At 45.0% G+C, this 18,794-nt stretch overlaps 1 protein-coding gene across 1 annotated transcript in view; it reads left to right on the top strand.

Moving 5' to 3' along the window:
• Nucleotides 1-3,326: 3,326 nt before the first annotated feature.
• The window catches only part of LOC131675072 (protein pangolin, isoforms A/H/I/S), a 60,819-nt gene continuing 45,351 nt past the window's right edge, over nucleotides 3,327-18,794 (top strand). The window contains exons 1-3 of the mRNA XM_058953913.1: nucleotides 3,327-4,045; nucleotides 4,349-4,424; nucleotides 14,641-14,744. Of these exons, the coding sequence (XP_058809896.1) occupies nucleotides 3,896-4,045; nucleotides 4,349-4,424; nucleotides 14,641-14,744 (330 nt within the window). The 5' untranslated portion in view covers nucleotides 3,327-3,895. The remainder of the gene's footprint in view (nucleotides 4,046-4,348; nucleotides 4,425-14,640; nucleotides 14,745-18,794) is intronic.

The following is an 18,794-nucleotide window of genomic DNA, read 5'->3' as shown; positions in this document are numbered from 1 at the left end:
AATTTATTTTAAAATTAATATAAAATCTTTAAATTTGTTATCTATACGCAGTTATGGAAATAAAATCTCTGATTCTACGCCGTTTATTGCGCATGTCAAGTTTTCCTGTGTCTATTTTGCTCTGTTGGTGTTTATAAATTTAAAACTAAAATAATAACGACATGGTTGTAATTTTTATAGTTTAAAAATTGTTTTCGCAAGTAGCCATATTGAGTCGAATTGACTAAAAATAGTAACCAAGGTGATATTTAACTAATTCATAGACTACAGAAATTTTGAAAAGCGTTTTTGAGAGGGTAAAAAATAAAGAATGTAATAGTCTATAGGCAATTTAGTTTTGAGAATAATAAGATATCTTAAATTCTACATATTCACCTATAATTTTCAAAAAAATTTTGAACACTGGAATGAACGTTTCATAGCCTTCACAATTTTGACGCATTCGTCAGTTAACTGTTCTACATGATTGTCACGAAGAGGCGTAGTAGTAGCGCACTTCAATTAAAATACCAGCAAAGGAGCATATTAGAAAGTGGGACATATTAGGCAAATTTAGTTTATATACACTACCTATTATAATTTAAATTCTATCCTGATTTAAATTGATTAAATTAAACGAAAAAAGAATTCACTAAAACGAAAATATTACTAAAATTCGTAATTTTCCCTATGAAATTTGGTTTCTAATGAATTCATTTAGTAATAAAATCAAAAAGGATTAGGCTATATTACCATATGATAAAAAATTCTGTATTAGGATATTTGAATCGGTTAATCTGGTATTTGGATTGGAACTTATTTAAACGAATTGACAAAACTTGAATAAATATGCATTGGGTGCAATTAAATGCGACTTGTATTTGAAGTGTATTGAAATCGCTGAAGCCGACTTTGGATATATGTGGTTTTTAATCAAAAAAGTACAATGGATTTGGCTGAATACATGAATATGGCATTGAATTCGATTCTATACGTACCATAATTTAGATAGATTAGTCGATTGACCAGTTGTGATAAATTCGGTATTAGATTCAATGAACTTAGTTTAGATTTGAAATGGATGAGAATAGATGAGTAGATTATGAATATCAGCCACACAGGTTGCAATTATGATTAGTTATAAAATATTGTAACGTATAGCAATACTTATACCTATTCTCCTCATTAAGTTGAATTAAAGTAAGACCAATACTAAAATCAATTAAGTTAATTATGTATGATATAAATTAAAATGTAGAAGGCTTTGAAGCCGACTTACACAACTTACTCTCGCACATCAATTTTATTTTTATTTTTTTATTTATTTATTTTTTAAAGGCGTGTATTCGAAGAGAATAATTTTACCCGTGTACAAGAATCATGAATATTCATAGACCTAAATATTCAAAATTCGTCGCACCCGCACAACCCTCTTGTAATAATCTTTGATAGATACATGCGTACGATAAGAATAGTTGATTAGCTTCCATCTATATAATCAGATACGTATTTGTAAGTTATTTGATGTTACCGACACGGAGTCAGTTTCGTCATGATCATATAATTGATAGCACTGATTGGCATATATAAATGAAATACATATTCTTCTTACTAGAGACGCTTGAGACAAAAATCTCTACTGACAAAATTACAAACAAATCATAATAAAAATCCTATAATTTGAATAACTTAAAACTGTATCGATGGAGCTAAAACTTTTTTAATGTGATAGATGACATCAACTTTGCATTCCGCTAAAATAAGAATATCACGAAGGTAAAATTGAAATAGCATATTACAATATAAGCTTGTTCGAGCGTAAACGGTACACGAGATGAGAATATCTTTTTCTAACACGTGCCGTGCGGTATTTTTTTGTACGGTAACAAAGTAAAATATTTGCTTTTAATTGATCGGGAGTGCAGCGATGATCAAAACAATACGAACGGCGAGAACGGAAGATAGGATAGGACTAGGATAGGCTGCGTGTGTACAATATATAGGTATTGTATAGGTATCCTAAATAGCCTAGGGGCAAGGGAAGTTTCCGTAATCGATTGAGGTCACCTTAAACACCAAGTTTTCTAGACGTATTTTGATCTCCAGAATCTGAATATTACCTGGACGAGGTGATTTTCAATTCTTTATTAATAATTGAAATGTTTAAACACTATAGCTTTTTGGTTAATGGAATTACATTGACGTTGAAAAAAATTATGTGAAATTTTATAACGAAACCGTGGGAATTTGAAAATTAAAAAAAATATGAATTACAGATGCCGAAATATAACCATCGATTAACTAATACAAATGACGTTAGCACGCGACCAAGTAATTAAAATATTTTTTCTAATCATGTGAATGCTGATTTCAAGAGGAATTTAATAGTTCTTGGCGACTGTAAAATTATTCATTAGAACTAAAGTATAGCAAATTAGTACAAGAACGGAAGGCAACTTTATCGACGACTGTGCGGGCGACTTCCACTCTCGAGCCACATGATGCGTTGTCCGGCGTACGGACAATTGTGCCCGGTTTTATTGTACATAATAACATAGCGCAAATTAGCGTGTATCAATTCTTACACTATATTACTTTGTACAATAATTTATGTGTATAATAAAACTCTGAACAATTGTCCGCACACCCGTCGTCCCGGATTAATTTTGTTAATTAAAAATATTTCTACATAATTTTACAAATTTCAAAAATCTACATAGTCGGTGTGAAACAGAGAATTCTTTTTATATTTTACGGACTTGTGCAACGACACTACAAAGAGGAATTTTTTGTTAGTTATATGGAAATATCTCAACTATTAATTTATATTTTTTCTATTTTTTAAATTCCATGGATTTGTTATGAAATTAGACATCATTTTTCGTTTTCAAGTCAAAGTAACTCTATAAACAAAAATGCATTATAAACATTTAAATTGCTAATAAACAATTTAAAATTACCTCGTGCAGCTAAACACCCTTGATATTCAGATTCACGACGTCAATACGTCTAGAAAGCTAATAATAATAATAATAATAATAATAATAATAATAATAATAATAAAGCTAATGTTCAAGAGGACCTCGATCAGCTACGGAAATCCCGCTGGTTCCATAGATTAAAACCTTGCAGAGTACAGAGTGAACTGTGATGGAGATACGGACTGCGGAATAAGCGTGAGCGCGAGTGAGTGTGCGCGCAAGAGGGGAGTCATATGGATCGGACGGCGGTCGGCGATTGGTCGGCGCGTAGGAGTCGAGTTGGTAGAGCCGCCTGCCGGCCGAAAACCCGAAGAAAGCCAAGCCGCGAGCGACAAGCCGGCGTCCGCACTCCGCAGTCAGCAGCGAGCCACACGATCCAGCACAGCGCAGACCGAACGGCTCTGGCAGCTGCTGCTCGAGCTGCACCCGCGCGCTTTTGTGTTTCTCGATACTTATTTGGTTTAATAATTTAGTTTGATCGCGTTGCTGCAACGTGCATTCAGTGTGCTGCTCTCTCGGGATCGCGATCGTTACTGCTTCGGCCAGCATGATGGTCGGGCACCGACCCAGCCATGCTGTCTCCGTCGGGCAGGCCCAAGCTGCGCCGGCTGTGGCGGCTCGCAGGCCTCACTGCCAGAATCCAATCGCCCAGGCAATCAGTCGGACGAGCCGGACGAGTCACACGCAGCCGACGGTCCTCGTTCACCGCGCGACCCGCTGATGAGAGGCAACGAGCTGCGAGCGCGACCTATTTCGCGCAGTTGGTTATTCAGTGTAGTTCTTTTATTGTGATTGAGTGTCCATTCATCGCGAGTGCTGGTCCTCCACGAGCTGCTTTTACAGCAGTTCGGCACTTTGACTAAAATATACGGAGAGAAAGAAGGTGAAGTTACAGCTTTAAGTGAGAAGAAGAAAGAGAGGTAACCGCCGAAAGTATGCCGCACGTAAGCAGCAGCGCTGGTGGAGACGATCTCGGCAGCGAGGATGAGGTTAAAGTCTTCAAGGATGAGGGCGAGGACGAGAAGAGGTCGTCGGAAAACCTCACCGAGGAAAAGAGCTCCCTCATCGATCTCACCGAGTCGGAGGTGCCTTTTTGTCCCTTCCACGTCCCCCCCCCCCCCGGTCTCCCCCACTTTCAATTCGTTTCCCGTGCACCGGATCGCCCGACTTGTCGATATGCTTTCTCGTCTCTTTCTTTTGTTATGTTGAATTACGAATTCAATCGACTTTCCGAAAAAGTCAAATCACTGTTCAAAATATTCAAGTGCTTTACCAGGCTGCCATAGCCGCGAGCAAGTATATAGTCGTCTGTTGTCGGTCTGTTGTGTGCTCGTATTTTTATTTATAAATTTCGTGCAAGTGATACGACTCGTGCATATGTGTTACAGGAAAAGGTATCCCTCGCCAGTGGAAGCTATTCGGCCGGGAAAGCGTCGGCTAGATCCGACCTCAGCCCAGTTTATGGTGAGTAGTCTCAATTCATTATCCCATTGTTTACATGCGTTGAGTAGCTTCGATTATATATACACATTAAAAAGAATTTTAATAAAACCAACTCGTGCTATTAGAATGGACACTGTAAATATGCTCGCATGCATACGAAATAATACCGTGAAACATGTAATAAAACGGAATGTAAAAACTGCTTCAAGATGCAACAATATATAGGAATATAGTGAGTTCCCCACGATTCTGCGTATGCGTGCGTGGGTCCCAGTAAATGTACGTCACAGTAACGCGTTTCGAGCGACGGCTTGGACGCAGGCAGGTGCGGATATGTATGCGACCACGAGTTTGCTGATGTGCGATTAGACAACTAATAGAAATTCAAAATCGACTGGAGCAGGCTGTTCAACGCCACAAACGTGACTAGCATAGTTATCAGTAACAGCATACGCTCTGAGCAGCTATGTGAGTTGAGATTTAATCGTCCTTCGATTATCTATAAGTATTGTTAACAACTTGCGAGATTGACTTTCGTTCGCATTTTTATAAACTTCAAGTATCTAATTAAAGCTGTCATATAAGGCGCTAAAATGCCTTATTAGTTGTTCGGCATTCTACCGCGAAAATCAATTCTCGCAACAGACACGCTGTTGCGAGGGTTATTAAACCGGCTTCTGTTCTCCGAAAAGTATCCTATGTCCTGTACGTGAACACTTTGTTTTGATAAATAAACGCGAGCCTATACGTATTACATCCTGCTTCAAGATATTTTTACAATAAAATTTGTCATTGAATTCATTTATTACACGCGCGTCTACTTGTACGTGAGAATTCGTATTTTGACAAAAATTCCTTGCATTGTCCTTTATGGTATCCTATAGACCATTTTTAGGATATTGCATGTGTTATTAACCTCAACGTTATAAATAATAGTTAACTCACTGATACTTACCAAATATTTATTACTTGCTTTCACAATAATAAAAGCAAACGAAGCCTAGGTTATGCATCGAGAAATATGATTATTTATTACAGACATGCATGTGAACTCTTTTGAAAGTTTTCTGTACGATATAAAATTGTAAACATAGCTCCCTGTGCGGAGGAGGAAAGTATGACTTTAATCTCTTTATAACCTCAAAGATTTAACTTTGCGGGATAAATAAAGAAACAAAGTTACTAATACTGTTATTGAAAGTTAGCTATTTCTATTCCTGTAGTCTATTCTGATATTTTTATATTTCTTTATATTGTTTAGCAATATAAATTGTCTTGAATTAGTCTTGAAGAGTTTTACGCTTGAGTAACAAAATCAAAGATGCTATTGTTAAAGCAGTAATGACAGTTGAAATCATACCTAGTGAAACAGTAAATTGAAAGATAAATTAGTTAACAAACTCATTCATAATATCAACTAATATTGAAGGTCAGTGCTTTGTGCAAGTTTTATCAAAAATATTAGCAAAAATATTATTTTGCATTGCTGCTCATTGAATTTGTTAATTAATGACAAGATATGTAATTATGTGCTTCGTGAATTGAGGTATTAATTGATTACACTGAAACATTTATTGAATTATTGAGTTACTATAAACAATAAATACATCGAGTATTATAAATATAATAAATAGATACTAGATTTTTGAATGAATTTTTTTGGGTGGAGAGGCTTCTCATATATGTTACCACAATTAATATGTATTATGTCTATTCTAAACTATTATTATAGAAAAAGTTGTAGAAGTTAAGTAGCATATAAACATTTATCATTTATTTTTACTATAAATAATATCTTACTGTATGTATTAAATTTTGTGATCTTGTGTGAAAATGTAATCTTTCAGAAGCCATTTATATATAAAGTTTGATCTATGTGTAGCTGTACAGTAAAATACATACACTTTCATATCACTTTCATATCAACTATACACATAGTTTTTGAGAAAATTTTTTTGTACTAACTTTTGTATCTCATTTTAAAATAATGCATCATGCATGATTTGTAGCATATTAGAAATTAGATGAAATTGTAAATTGTTATAATTTACATTAACTTTTAAATGTACTGCAAAAATCGTTTAATCACTCATTGCAACAAAATTTCTGACGATTTCTATCTGCAGGTATTTCTGATAAAACTGTCGGCGGGCCTCGTGCCCTTCACTGCTTATTCTCAGCAAATAGAAAAACAGCTTTTCCGCATTTTAAAAAAGTCGTTGTAAATTCACATGAGATTATGACTCTGAATATACTAATCAAGCGTGATCCACATATTTTTCCTCTAAGAAATTATTTGCTCTACAACATGTTTTAACAATACTTTGACGAGATAAACGTAACGTGAATTAGTATTACATTATTATTTTCTAGCGTTAATTGGTTAGAGAACAATTAATAATCCGGCAAAAATTGAAAACTAAAAGACGGGTGGGTCATTTAGCGACAATATGTCAGTGCAGAGCCTCGTAAATAGGAATTAAGCTTCTGTCGAAATCCTGTATTAACGATCCTCATACATAGGAAAGGCAAATACATCGCTGACTATACAATAATTTCAGGTGGCCATTTGTATGTTTCTTTGTTATTTGCAGTTGCTTCCGCTATACTAGAAGTTTGTCTTCAAACTGGATTAAATTTTATATGCAAATTACGCTTATCTCGATAATGTAAACAAAATATAATTTGCGTAAATGTATCGGGAAGGATAAATCTCTAGTGTAGTGAATGCAAATGTGCGCGTAAATGCCTCCAACCTCAGGTCCTTGTAGCACTTGGTTGACGTGCTCAGGGAGCAAAGGTATAAAACAAGAGTAACAAGACTAGTCTCTATAATGCAACAAGGCTAAACTTGTCTTAGAAATCAGCAATGTCGAGGATGATTAGAGGGCAAAAATTGAAAGAAATGGACTGGGCGCTTCTGGTGTGGAGAAGCTAAAAAAGTGGTGGGACGAGTCGAGGAGATAAATCAAATAAAGCAGAGAGGCAACAAGGAGGAGAGAAAGAAAGGAGTAGAGAGGAATGAACTGAGAAGGGCAAGGCAAATTAGAGTTGGATTTGATGTTGAAAAAAGTGTTCGGCAAATCCGGCACCCTTTTCGTCGTCGTGCGTCGATTCGAGCATCACTATTTCTAGATAGATAGGTCGTGCCCCTCCCACGCCTCCGTCCCCCTTCTCCCTTACCTACCTATCCACTAACTAGACTACTTGCTGCCCTGCTTAATACGTCCGTTTATTACTTTTGAGTTTCCTTACTGTGTAATGTATGTACGAGAAAGAACTTTCGGACCGATTGCTCTTGAAACAATGACTTCAGCTGAAAATTATCGGAAAAAACGGATTGTATCCGTAGATCCTTACCTTTATTACTGAATTCGAGTCGAATGACAGCTAGATCCAAACTTATCGTAACTCGTGTTGATGATATACGTTCTCGTAATTTATTGATACTCATCGACTATATTTTCCAACTATTTGTCTTGATTAAGCCTGATTTTTAGAACCTTTTCCTGGCTGTTTACATATAGATTGACAACTCGCATACCAATTATTAATAACACGTACACATCAAGTCTTAAAATAATTCATGTATAACTAAAAACAACATTTTTATTTGTTACTGTTCTTAATTTTCTTGCTTTCTAAAAAACCTTATTTATTATTATTGCTGTGATTATTACAAATTTCTTTATTTTTTATTCGACTTTATTGAAGAAAAAAGCCGATTTTTAAAATTCACACAAAAAGTCATAAGCGCAACCGTCATTTTTAGTCATTATCGTCTTTTATTTGTGATATGGTTTAAGTCAAAAAGTGATGAGTCTAATCGAGTATTGCACACACATATTCATGGATCAATATGGTTACAGCGTGCTCGACACGTGGCAACCGTATGATGATCACACTCCGCACTTTCACAAGTTTATTTTTTCATCTGGTCTTCCATGGCAAGAGTGCAAGTCTTAGACTATGTATTTCAAATATGTCTCCATTCCATGAATGAAGAAAATTTTAGCGATTTATAGATATAATGTATCTCCACTTTATCAATATAATATGATGTTGTAGCATGTCCTTTATCCTACTCATCATCCTTAATTTCAGCAAAGAAAAGGAAAATGTTCTTAATTTTCTTACTTTCTGAAAAACCTTATTTATTATTATTGCTGCGATTACTACAAATTTCTTCATCTTGTATTCAACTTTACTGAAGGAAAAATTCAACTTTTTAAATGTTTTTAAGAAATTAAAATTTACACAAAAAGTCATAAGTGCAACCGTAATTTTCAGTTATAGCGATACGTACAAAATTTCTCATTTTAATACGTAGCTAACAGTTGTATTTGATTGGACTACAAATTGTAACAATCAACACTGAGTTACAAAATTCTCATAAGTTTGCGTCGTAACCATAAAAAAACCTATAGCGAATAGTACAACGATAATCAGCAAGGCACGCATGTCATTAATAGTATTGCTCTGCAAGTTTGCAAGTTTGCGCTGGTTAAGTTGTGTTCATTGCTTTGCGTTCTTTCATGTTGCATAAAAGTTTTTGAATTTTTGTTAGTGGATGATTTTTTGTATAGAAAAAATGAGTTCGTCTAACAAAAATGAATCGATATTGTAGGATGCGAAAAATCGAGGATGAATTTTTAAGTATTAAAAATATCGTATTCAAATACAAATTGATTATCTAAATTAATAGTTTAAAATAAATAAACAAATGTGACTTATAATGTGTAAACAATTGAAAAAGCTGTGCTAAAAAGATGTGTAGTTTGAAAAAGATTAAAAAACGTTGAAAACCATTACTATAAATTTGATCAATCGCAGGTTTAATTAATCTTTTGGATAATTTTTCCGATACATCTTAAAAGAAATAAAAGTTCATCGATTTTTATGAAAAATATATTTTCATCAAATAAAATTGCTGTTCTCCAATGAACATCGATGGGTAGAATAAATTTCAAACAGCAGGATTTATTTGTGCCGATATTAGATTCAAATAATGTAATAAATAATAGAAAAATATAATAAAAGAGCGCACGAAGTGCGTTAAATAACACTCATGAAAATAAGTAAAAGAATCGTTTACTGGGAAATGTGTGTTTAGTTATACTGTAAGTTAGCTATTCATTGATTGTAAAATTGTTTAATAATATCATGGATGAGACATGGCGAATATTCTTAAAAAGGATATGTCTGTAATAGCGTTGTAAAAATTCTTTGCTGGTGGAATACGTTAATGTCAATTTTTGCTTTCGCTAATGGAAATATCAATAAGCGATGCAGGTGATCGTAGAAATAAATATGAAGTGTGCCGGAGAAGCCCGGATCAGCAGTAATCTTACTATAATTAGAAGGCCGGGCGCTGCCAATAAGTTTGTGGCCACTTGGCATGTGCTGATACTCCTGTAAGGTTCGCTACGGCGATTCTTGTCATTTTTTGTTTACGTGCATACCACTGTCACATTGTTTTATAATGGACATTAAAAGTTTTGTTATTGTTGTGAGCATTGTTACTTCCTAACTAATGATCAATTATCACGAGAATAAATTATAAAGACAACTAGACAGGCAATAGAAGTTGGTATATCGTTTTTAAAAATGTAACCATCGATAATAAAGGCATCAGCGACAAATAAGAGCGTGGAACGCTATTTCCATCCGATTTCGTTGATTAATTGCAAAAATTACCACATGCAAAAGATTATTTTGCATGGAGGATTCGGATGTGTGCTGACGTACGTTTGTGCGTGCGTGCGCGCGATACTTCAATTCAGTTAAAACTGTTAAAGACGAAATTAATTAAAAATTCTAAAATACATTATACACATAAGACAATCCTATAATTTGAAATGCTCAACATTCATCGATAATGATCAGCAAATAAATATTCAGTTGTATTAATACACCGATTCAATAGCAGTTTCAAGTCTAATAACATAGCAGTTTCTTAAGTGTTTAGTTATAAGATAATAGGCAGTCCGCCAACTTCGTTTTTCCTTTTTCTTATTCTAAATAAATCGAACCCCAGCTGCGTTTGACAATTTAATTTTTTTAAATATTTAATATATTTTTCTATTAGCTTAAACTTTTTTTACAATGTCTCTCTAGCACTAGATATATCATTTTAACAAAAATACTTTAAGTCAATTTCAGCTTATTCGGTGCCGTTCTTTTCTCAAAATAATTTAACAAATTTTCGTTATTAGCAATCAACATAACTATCATTTGTCACCTGTTCCATCGTGATAATTAGAGGTTCTTTTTACATTTATAAGTTTAATTTCAAAAACTATTTTAATAAATTGTTGCACTGAATAAGCTAAAATGACTTTATGGTATTATGCATATTAAATAATCTATAGGTAATAATCTTCATTGTTGATGATTTTTATTCGAAGCTAAATTTTATAATAAAAATACTTAGCCAATTTATATGTTCAAGAAATAAGTGTGAACAGAGCGTATTTAAATTATTTTATTATATTATAATGAGGTTAGACTTATGAGTGAATGCGGCCGTTATTCTCTTTTAAATACCTCTAATTGTCTGACTGTTCGTGAGATAACTTCAAAAAGGAGGCTGTTTGTATTGGACCTAAGATGTAGATATTTTTTAAATGTACGTCTACTAATATCTGTAGTGCGGTTTAACCGATTTCAATCGGGTTAGGTTTATTTGAAAGGAGAAGGTTCGAGATGGCCCTATTTCTTTATTAATTTGATTGAAGTATGATTTTGGGAGCGACACGCGATTATAATGTGTCAGTTGGCACTTACGCAAACACCTACAGCCTACTTGTATATTAGTTTCACTGGTCTTGAAAGGCATGTAGGGGAGGGGAAACTTCACTGAGCGTGCAAGGATCACGAACACAGATATTGTAATTATTTCTAATTTGTCGTTCCAACGAATATCTTAGACTTGTCTTTGATATGTTCACTCGTACGAACGTGAGAGTTGGAGAATTCTGCGTCTCTGGCGTGTCTTTATAGGTTATGTATTGTACGTACATACGTGACTTATGTATATGGTCGAGGCCTGAGCATATGATTCATAATATTAGCCGAGGTATTATATTCGTTAACGAGGCATAATGATCGACAAATCAGTGAAGCGTGAGAACGTAATGATCCGAAGAAAGCTGAACTATGCATTTCAAAATGTTGTATTGAATGGCTTTCTAAAAGCTGCATCGACAGAACCAGAACATTTGTTGGATGATGATGGCGGAAATGCAGACTGTCAGTTTACTTGATATAAAGATTGATATCAAGTGCGTAGAAGTTAGAAAAAAAGATGACTTGCAGAATCCCGAATGGCTATATTACTGTACGAGTGAGTCCATCGGTTTTGTTTAGAAACCTCCGCATGGCAGACGACGCGGTGTGCTCATAGCCGTAGGCAGTGCTGGAGGGAATGCTCCAGGACTTGCGATCGGTGGGCGATAAGCAGTGCCAGCTGCAGATCTAACGCGCAATGAATGGCGGTGCGTTACGTAGGTTTCGACGCGTCGGGAACAAAATAAATAAATGCATGTAGCTTGGAATCTGGGCCCGGGATAGTCGGTCGGTGCTACGTCAGAGAGAATATAGTCGAGCTTTCGCGTAAGCAGAAGTTAAGTGTAAAAATTCTCGTTTTGCATTCGACCGATTCGCTTTTACCGCATAATCCATTGTAAGACAACGATTGCCTCGATGCAAATGGGTGGTATTGGCGACGGCGACGGCAAGCAAGCACTACACAGCTGCGCGACCTGGCTGCAGAGTCCGAGGCAAGGAGCACGCGCGCTTTGTACCTCTACGCAGGCTGATGACATTGCGCAATCGGTCTCCTCGCCTCGATAAATATCGCCGTTGCACGGTAGTAATCCGGACAGATGCAAAAGACGCGATCCAGGCTCGGCGCTGTTAGAAGCAAGCGCTCCTCCTCAGGAATTCGCATATCTTCGAACCGATCTCGCGGACGAACAATTGCCGGTTGCCAAAGAGTCTACGCTAGTTCAATTTGCAGGTCGAAATACAGATTAGTCGAGGCGACGAGTCGACTGATATCGAGCGCGAAAACCGTCAGACGGAAATCGGAAGCTGGAAGCCACAGCCGGTTATGCTGGAAACGAGTAATCGACAGGTACGGGGCTGTAGCGCGAGTAGGCCAATCCGCGAACGGGGCAGCAACGCGACCGATATAATGAAGTAGGCGCGAAATTCGTAATTGGCACCTGGAGCGGCGAATAAGCGGCCGCGCTGACAGCGGTGATCTTACCGCCGTTAGACGGCGCTAGTACGCCGAAACCTGAAAGCAGGTGAAGATTATGTCGCGTATATCTACGAAGTGCGCGCGCATCGATGAATATACGTATAATATTCACGTACTTGAAGGTTTCGGCGTGCTAGCGCCGTCTGCCGGCAAAAAGATCGCCATGGTCGACGCGCGAGGCAAGTCTCGTCAAGCCGTCTCGAAGACGATCGCGCCACTCTACAGGAAACCTCGGTAAATTTTACCGTGACGTATCGTAACTTTTAGGTCACTGGCACTATTCACAAAGGAAATCTCACAACATTTCGAAGGATTCATGATGATTTTCATAGTGCATTCTCGGAATTTTTGCCCCAATAAACGAACGGAGATGTCGGCCTTGTTCCGTGCAGAACGACCACTGCCTACTGCGTTGTCGACTACTAAATCTCAGTTAAGAAATGCCAACCTCGAAAAATCATTTGTCCAAAGGAATGTTTATTAATTAATTTCAAGGTTGATTATGAAACTGAAAATGCGACTGGACATTTCGTTATACAAATGGCACCGCCATGTTGATGTTGCTGCCTCGTAAAATTGTAGCGTGAAAATAGCACGACTTTACTTTGGACGAACATGCTAGTCTTGTGCCTGGGTTACGGTGCATCACTGTACTTTCTATCGCGACCACGTTTTCAATTTTTAAGTGAATATTTTCTCCTTACGAGCGCCGAGGTCGCTTCGCGGCGCGATTCCTCCTCCCCTTCTTGAACTTTCCGCAGGCAGCTGGCCGTTAGCTTCTCGCTACTCTCGTTTGCCACTTTCACGAGCTGCCAGCTCGGCCTTGGCCGAAGGTGACTCGTCCGCGAGCAGACAGAGAGCGAGGACCATGTTTTCGCGTGCCAACAGGCCAACAGAGCGCAACGGTTGTGGAGAGGCTCATGCGCCGGAAGAGAGTCGCTGGGTCAGTCAGCGGGATGGCGCGGCCGGTCGGGGGCCAAGCACGCTCGGCTCTGGCACTTGTTGCATCGAGCTGCCGGCCAATCGGTCGAATCCCTCGTGAAATTGATGAGTCTCGGGACTCGGGGTGCGTCAGCGACCTGCCTGTCGACCGGGGAGTCCGGTGGCTTTGTGTTGAGCGACACGCCGCGGGACTCGTCTCTTTCTCTCTCTTTCTCTTCGCTGCCTAAGTCTTGGACTCCCTCGCAACGCACTCGCTGCGATTGTTCGCTGTGCCACGACGGTTTTCCAGCCCGTGAAGCTGAAACAATCGACGCGAACGAAGCTGCGGCGCTTTTCCGACCAGGGAAAGACAGGCGAACAGGGAAATCCCTTTGTCAACCGGCGCCGCCCGACAAAGCAGGCAAGCAAGCAAACAAACGGACGTGTGCACGACCTGGCGTGTAGTGGGCGCCTAAGGCAAACAGCTCGAAATCGGCGGAACTTGAAAATTACAGTGATCGAGTACGAGCTGAGAACGAGGGAGGCAGGCGCAGGCGGCGCCGAGTGCACGCACTCGCGCATGGGGGTCTTTCACTGGAACCGATAGAGCGACGTGTTTGCGCAGAAATGCGCGTGAGCCACTGGCGTCTTGGATGGACAAGCAGCGGCTTCGCGCAGTTGCCCGACGGCATATTTTAGCAGAAAGAAACAAGGGGGGAGGTGCGGGAGGTGCTTTGAACGTCGATAAATTCGTCCGGCCGAACGGATGAGTTGGCCAGCTGGTGGCACGCGAAGGGCATATTTGCGGCGGAGATAAGAAGCGACGAGTAGAGGTGTAAGCTCAAAACCGGCGCGCGGTGCAGCAGACGAGCCTGCCGACGTTGCTCGAGTCGAATGAGCGTTGGCGCGTTAATATGCATGCCTGTAGTCCACGCACGCGGTCACCCGATCCAAACTTGCGACTCGACATTGATCAATCCCAATTTTCACCGCTACGAGCTGCGATAATGAGCCGCTTATTTTTTCTCTGTTGCATTGCTGGCCGAGCAGGGAAGGTGGACCCGACGCCGCACACCTCCTCCTTCAACATGGGCTACCTCGTGTCGCCGTATCCGTATGCCAACGGAGCGGCTGGACCTATCCCAGTCTCTATGGTGAGTACCTGCATCCTTTTGTTTCTCAGTTGGTTCCCTCCTGGCAGATCGGCCGTCCAGCTGGTCGCTCGCTAGCTTGCAAACTCGAGGCTTCCTCCGCCGTAGCGCTAACATTGCGGCATCGCGTCGCATCCCGAGGGCTCAGGTTAGGGCGCGCCCGTACCGTACTGGACGCTCAGTCAGTCGAAGCTATTTCGGTGCCGAGCAGCCGGCAGCCGGCAGTCGGCAGTCACAGGAAGTTTGGATTGCCGAGGGGGCGGCGGCCGCGAGAGAACGCGTTTTCGCCCAGCTACTTTTAGCCCCCGAGCTGGAGGGATCGGGCGCGTTCGCGCGTTCGGAGAAAACGAAACGAGAAAGTCGAGGCAGCGCGGCTCTCGGAATGCGCGTCGCGAGCAGCGCACACCCGGATGGAGCGGAGCCTGGAGTGGAGTTGGAGCGGTGCGAGGCGAGGGGCTGGGGCGCGCCTCCTGCTCTTCTGCTCTTCTGCTCCAGCGCACGCGGCGGGTCCCAGTCGCGGGAAGGCGTGGTCGCCGATCGCACGCGGACCACGACGCCAGCCGTCATATCGGTGGCCCGCCGATATTACTTTGTCCGCGAGGACGATTGCGCGCGAAAGCGGCTCGCGGCTACCAATTAAAACTTTGCTAATTGCCGTGGCGAATTGCGTAATTGCCGCGGCGGCGCGACGCCGCGCCAGGCCACTGCTTCCGCTGATTCCCTCAAAGACTACTTCGGCGGGCCTGCTGCGCTCGTCCGCCGTCAATTATCGCTTCGCGGGCAGCTTGCCGCCCGACCGCCCGGCCGCCGCGCCGGGCAGCGGCGGATAAGCGAGCCTTCCGCGCCGGCCGGACACGGCTATCGCCGCTATCGGCAAAGGCGCCGCGGCTGCTGCTGCTGCTGCTGCTGCTGCTGCCGCCGCCGCTGCCGCGAGCTCCGCCGAGGTCTCTCCTTGTTTGCGCGCGCCACTCGGCCCTGCTTATCGCGGGAGCTCAGCTGCCGACCGAGCGAGGCGGATGCACGCGTGCCGCGCGCGGGGCTCCGTCTCGGGACAGCAGGCCGCGGGGGAGGCTGACAGGGCACGGCGCTTGGATTTCCACGGCTGCCTCATGGGGGCGAAAAAAGGCGAGCGCGGACCAATCGCGGCGGCGGCGTCGCTCGATTCGTCGGCTGGCGCCGCCGAGCGGAAATAAGCAGAGCGCGATTCTCCGATTGGGCGCTCTTGCGCGCCGACTCGCTGCGACTTACGTGCGCGCGTGCATGTCACGCGGCGGCGCTTCCGCAGCGTCGGCACACCTCGGCCGCTGCTTGTCAATAATGAGGGCGATTTCGGCAGTTCCGTAAGCTGCCAGTTTGCCATTGAATTGGCACGGGTGTCGACGTCAAGTGCTCAAGTGCAGAGTGCCGGTCTTGCCGTGTGTAATTTGCGGTTGCGTCGAATGCGTAGCCGCGCGGACAGGGGCGGCGTGTCACGAGGCGCACCAGGCGTGAAGCGAGCGGAGCGCGCGCTCGGCCGTCGCCGCGACGGCGACGGAAAGACGCGAAGCGGCGCTCCGGGACGCAGCGTCGGCGGCGGAAGCGGCGCAGGACAAGAGGCTGGCGAGCGCGCGTCGCTGCGCCGCAGGTGCTGGCGACTCGCCGACGAGCTTTCGCCGTTGGCGCGCGAGCACGTGCTGTCGGCGGGGCGACAGCCGGACTCCGCGCCGAGCGGCCGCGGCGGGGAAAAGCGCAAGGCGAGCGGCGACGACGGCCTGCCGCTGCGCGCAGCGAATTAATTGGATTGCGTGGCGAGAGCGCTTATCGCCTCGCCAATAGAATCCGCCGGCAGCGACAGCGCCAGCGCTCGAGAGAGCCAGCCGGAGATAGCGAATCCGCGGCGTTGCCATGCTGCTCCGGCAGCGCCAAATATTCGAGAGGCTGGCTTACTAGCCGACTCGAAAACATCGACGCCTCCTGTTATTTGCATTCCCCTCGCAGCGCAATGTCATTGTCTCTGTCCGTTTGGCGCGATTTTTAATCCTCGTTTTTGCGCGCGGCCCCTCCCGGCGCACGGCCCACGCTCCCGGGCCCCCTCGCGCCATTCCTCTCGGCGGCCTCGGCTGTGCCCGCCCGATCGACGTCGTCGATGCCGCCGCGGTGCCGTGCTCGCGCGACCTCCGCCGCCAGGCAGCTCGGCGCATTGGCGCGCGGCGAGGGGCGTCCTGCCGTCGGAGACTGCTGCAGCTACGAGGCCTCGGCGCCTCGCGCTAAAAGGATGCGCGGACTGCCCTCGCGGCTGCGTGAGAGCCGCGCTTTGTGTCCACTTGAGGCGCACTCGGATAATGCCCCGCACTTGTCTGGCGCTTGTTCCCGGCTGCTTTGCGCACTCCATCTCGCGCGAGCTCGCGGTAAAAGCTCTGTATCCTTTTATCCTCTTGCAGGCGCGCCTCGCCGACCATTAGACCTGCCAGCGCGCGCGCGGCTGTAATTGCGCGAGTGCCGAGCGCCCAATGCCGAGTGCTCCCGCTCGCTCGCTTTGTCTGCCTAATGGGCTCGCGGCGCAGCCCTTGCCAACTGTCTGTCTTTGCTGGCGGTTCCGTCGGCCCCGTCAGCTCCGACACCTCCTGCGCCTCCCCTGTCGTGCTGCTGCTGCTGCTGCTGCGTTCTGCCGCTCGTCGCCCGCTCCTCCGTCGGCCGATGGCTCCGGGCGTCGCGGGCATCGCAGTCCTACGCGAAAATACTGCCGTTCCAACGGCTCCCAGCGCTCCGTCAGTGGCAGTGGCCAGCGGTCGCCGTCTGCAAGCTCGCGCGACACTGTGCAACCTACCATCGCGCGCTTGCCACGGATTCTCTCGACTCGACGACGCGAGCCGCGCGAGAGGAGTAACGAACGCGGTACGGTACGGACGACTAGTCGTCGACAACAGTCGGCCAGTCCGATATGGAATATCGAAGCGGCGAGGCGGCGAGTCGCTGAAAAACGAAAAAGCGCCGCGCGGCTAAATTAGGAGCGGTGCGCCTCGATGCGCGATCGCAGCGCGTCGCTGGCGTTGGCAATTGGCCACGAGGAATGCGTAGCAGAGCGCAGCCCAAAGCTCCGACGCACAACTAGCCACGGCGCACGGAGCCGCCGGATCAAAGTCGGCGGCGCGCTTCGACGTTCGCGCGAGCTTGACGCTTCTCGCGCCGTCCGCCTGCTGCGACCAGCCGACTAGCCGGGCAGCGCGCGCGGTTCGGCTCTCGGCCGCCTCGTCCTCCGCCCGCGCGGCTCGCTGCTCGGCTCATTGGCGAAATAGCTGCCCACTAGCCTGGAGGCGGGCGGCGATGGTCGGTCGGTCGGTCGGTCGGTCGGTCGGTCGGTCGGCCGGCCGGCCGCGAGCCAGAGAACCGGTATGGTCGGCGCGCGCGAGCAGCCTGGCTGCGCGGGGCCAGCAGCAGCGCCTCGCGCTCGCGGAGCCCCGACCGGCCCTCGACAGCGAGTCGCGGTCGGGTGCGCCGAGGCCCCGGCGCCAGCCGAGCCGTGGCTACTCTTGGAGGCGCGCGCGCGCGCGCGCGAGCTGATTGATGACAACCGCGCCGCACACGGGAAGGGCTCGCGAGCGTCGCGCGCCCGAGACGGAGCGCGAGCGAGGAGGACGCGGCAACGTCGCAGGCGCGAGGTGGTTAAGCAGCGATAAACTGCACGCGGAGAACGGCGAGCGCGGGGAGACAGAGGAGCGCGCGGCAGGCGCGAGTAATCGAGACGACGGCGCGTAGCGGCTCGTTACCTCTCTCTCCTGCGTGCGCCCGTGCATGCGCTCGGCGGACTCGTCCCAGTCGTCGACGACGGCGACGCGCGGCCGGCTGCGGGCGCGCTCACCGCCGAGGCACGGCCCTGCTCGCGCTGCCTCGGCTTCTGGCTCGGCGCGCCCGCGCCTCCTCTCCGTGCTTCTCTTCTCTTCGCTGCTGTCTGCCTCTCTCGCTCTCCTCTCCGCTCCACTCCTCTCTTCGCCTCTCCTCTCCGCTCCGCTCCTCTCCTCTCCTCGCCGCTCCTCTCCTCTCCGCGCCGCGCCACCGTGGGTACGGGCACGCACG

This window comes from Phymastichus coffea, unplaced genomic scaffold, assembly GCF_024137745.1.
Source record: "Phymastichus coffea isolate CEN01 unplaced genomic scaffold, Cenicafe_Pcof_1.1 PCOF00016, whole genome shotgun sequence".
Lineage (NCBI taxonomy): Eukaryota > Metazoa > Arthropoda > Insecta > Hymenoptera > Eulophidae > Phymastichus > Phymastichus coffea.
The sequence above is the reverse complement of the archived record's forward strand: the minus strand, read 5'-3'. Positions and strand labels throughout refer to the sequence as shown.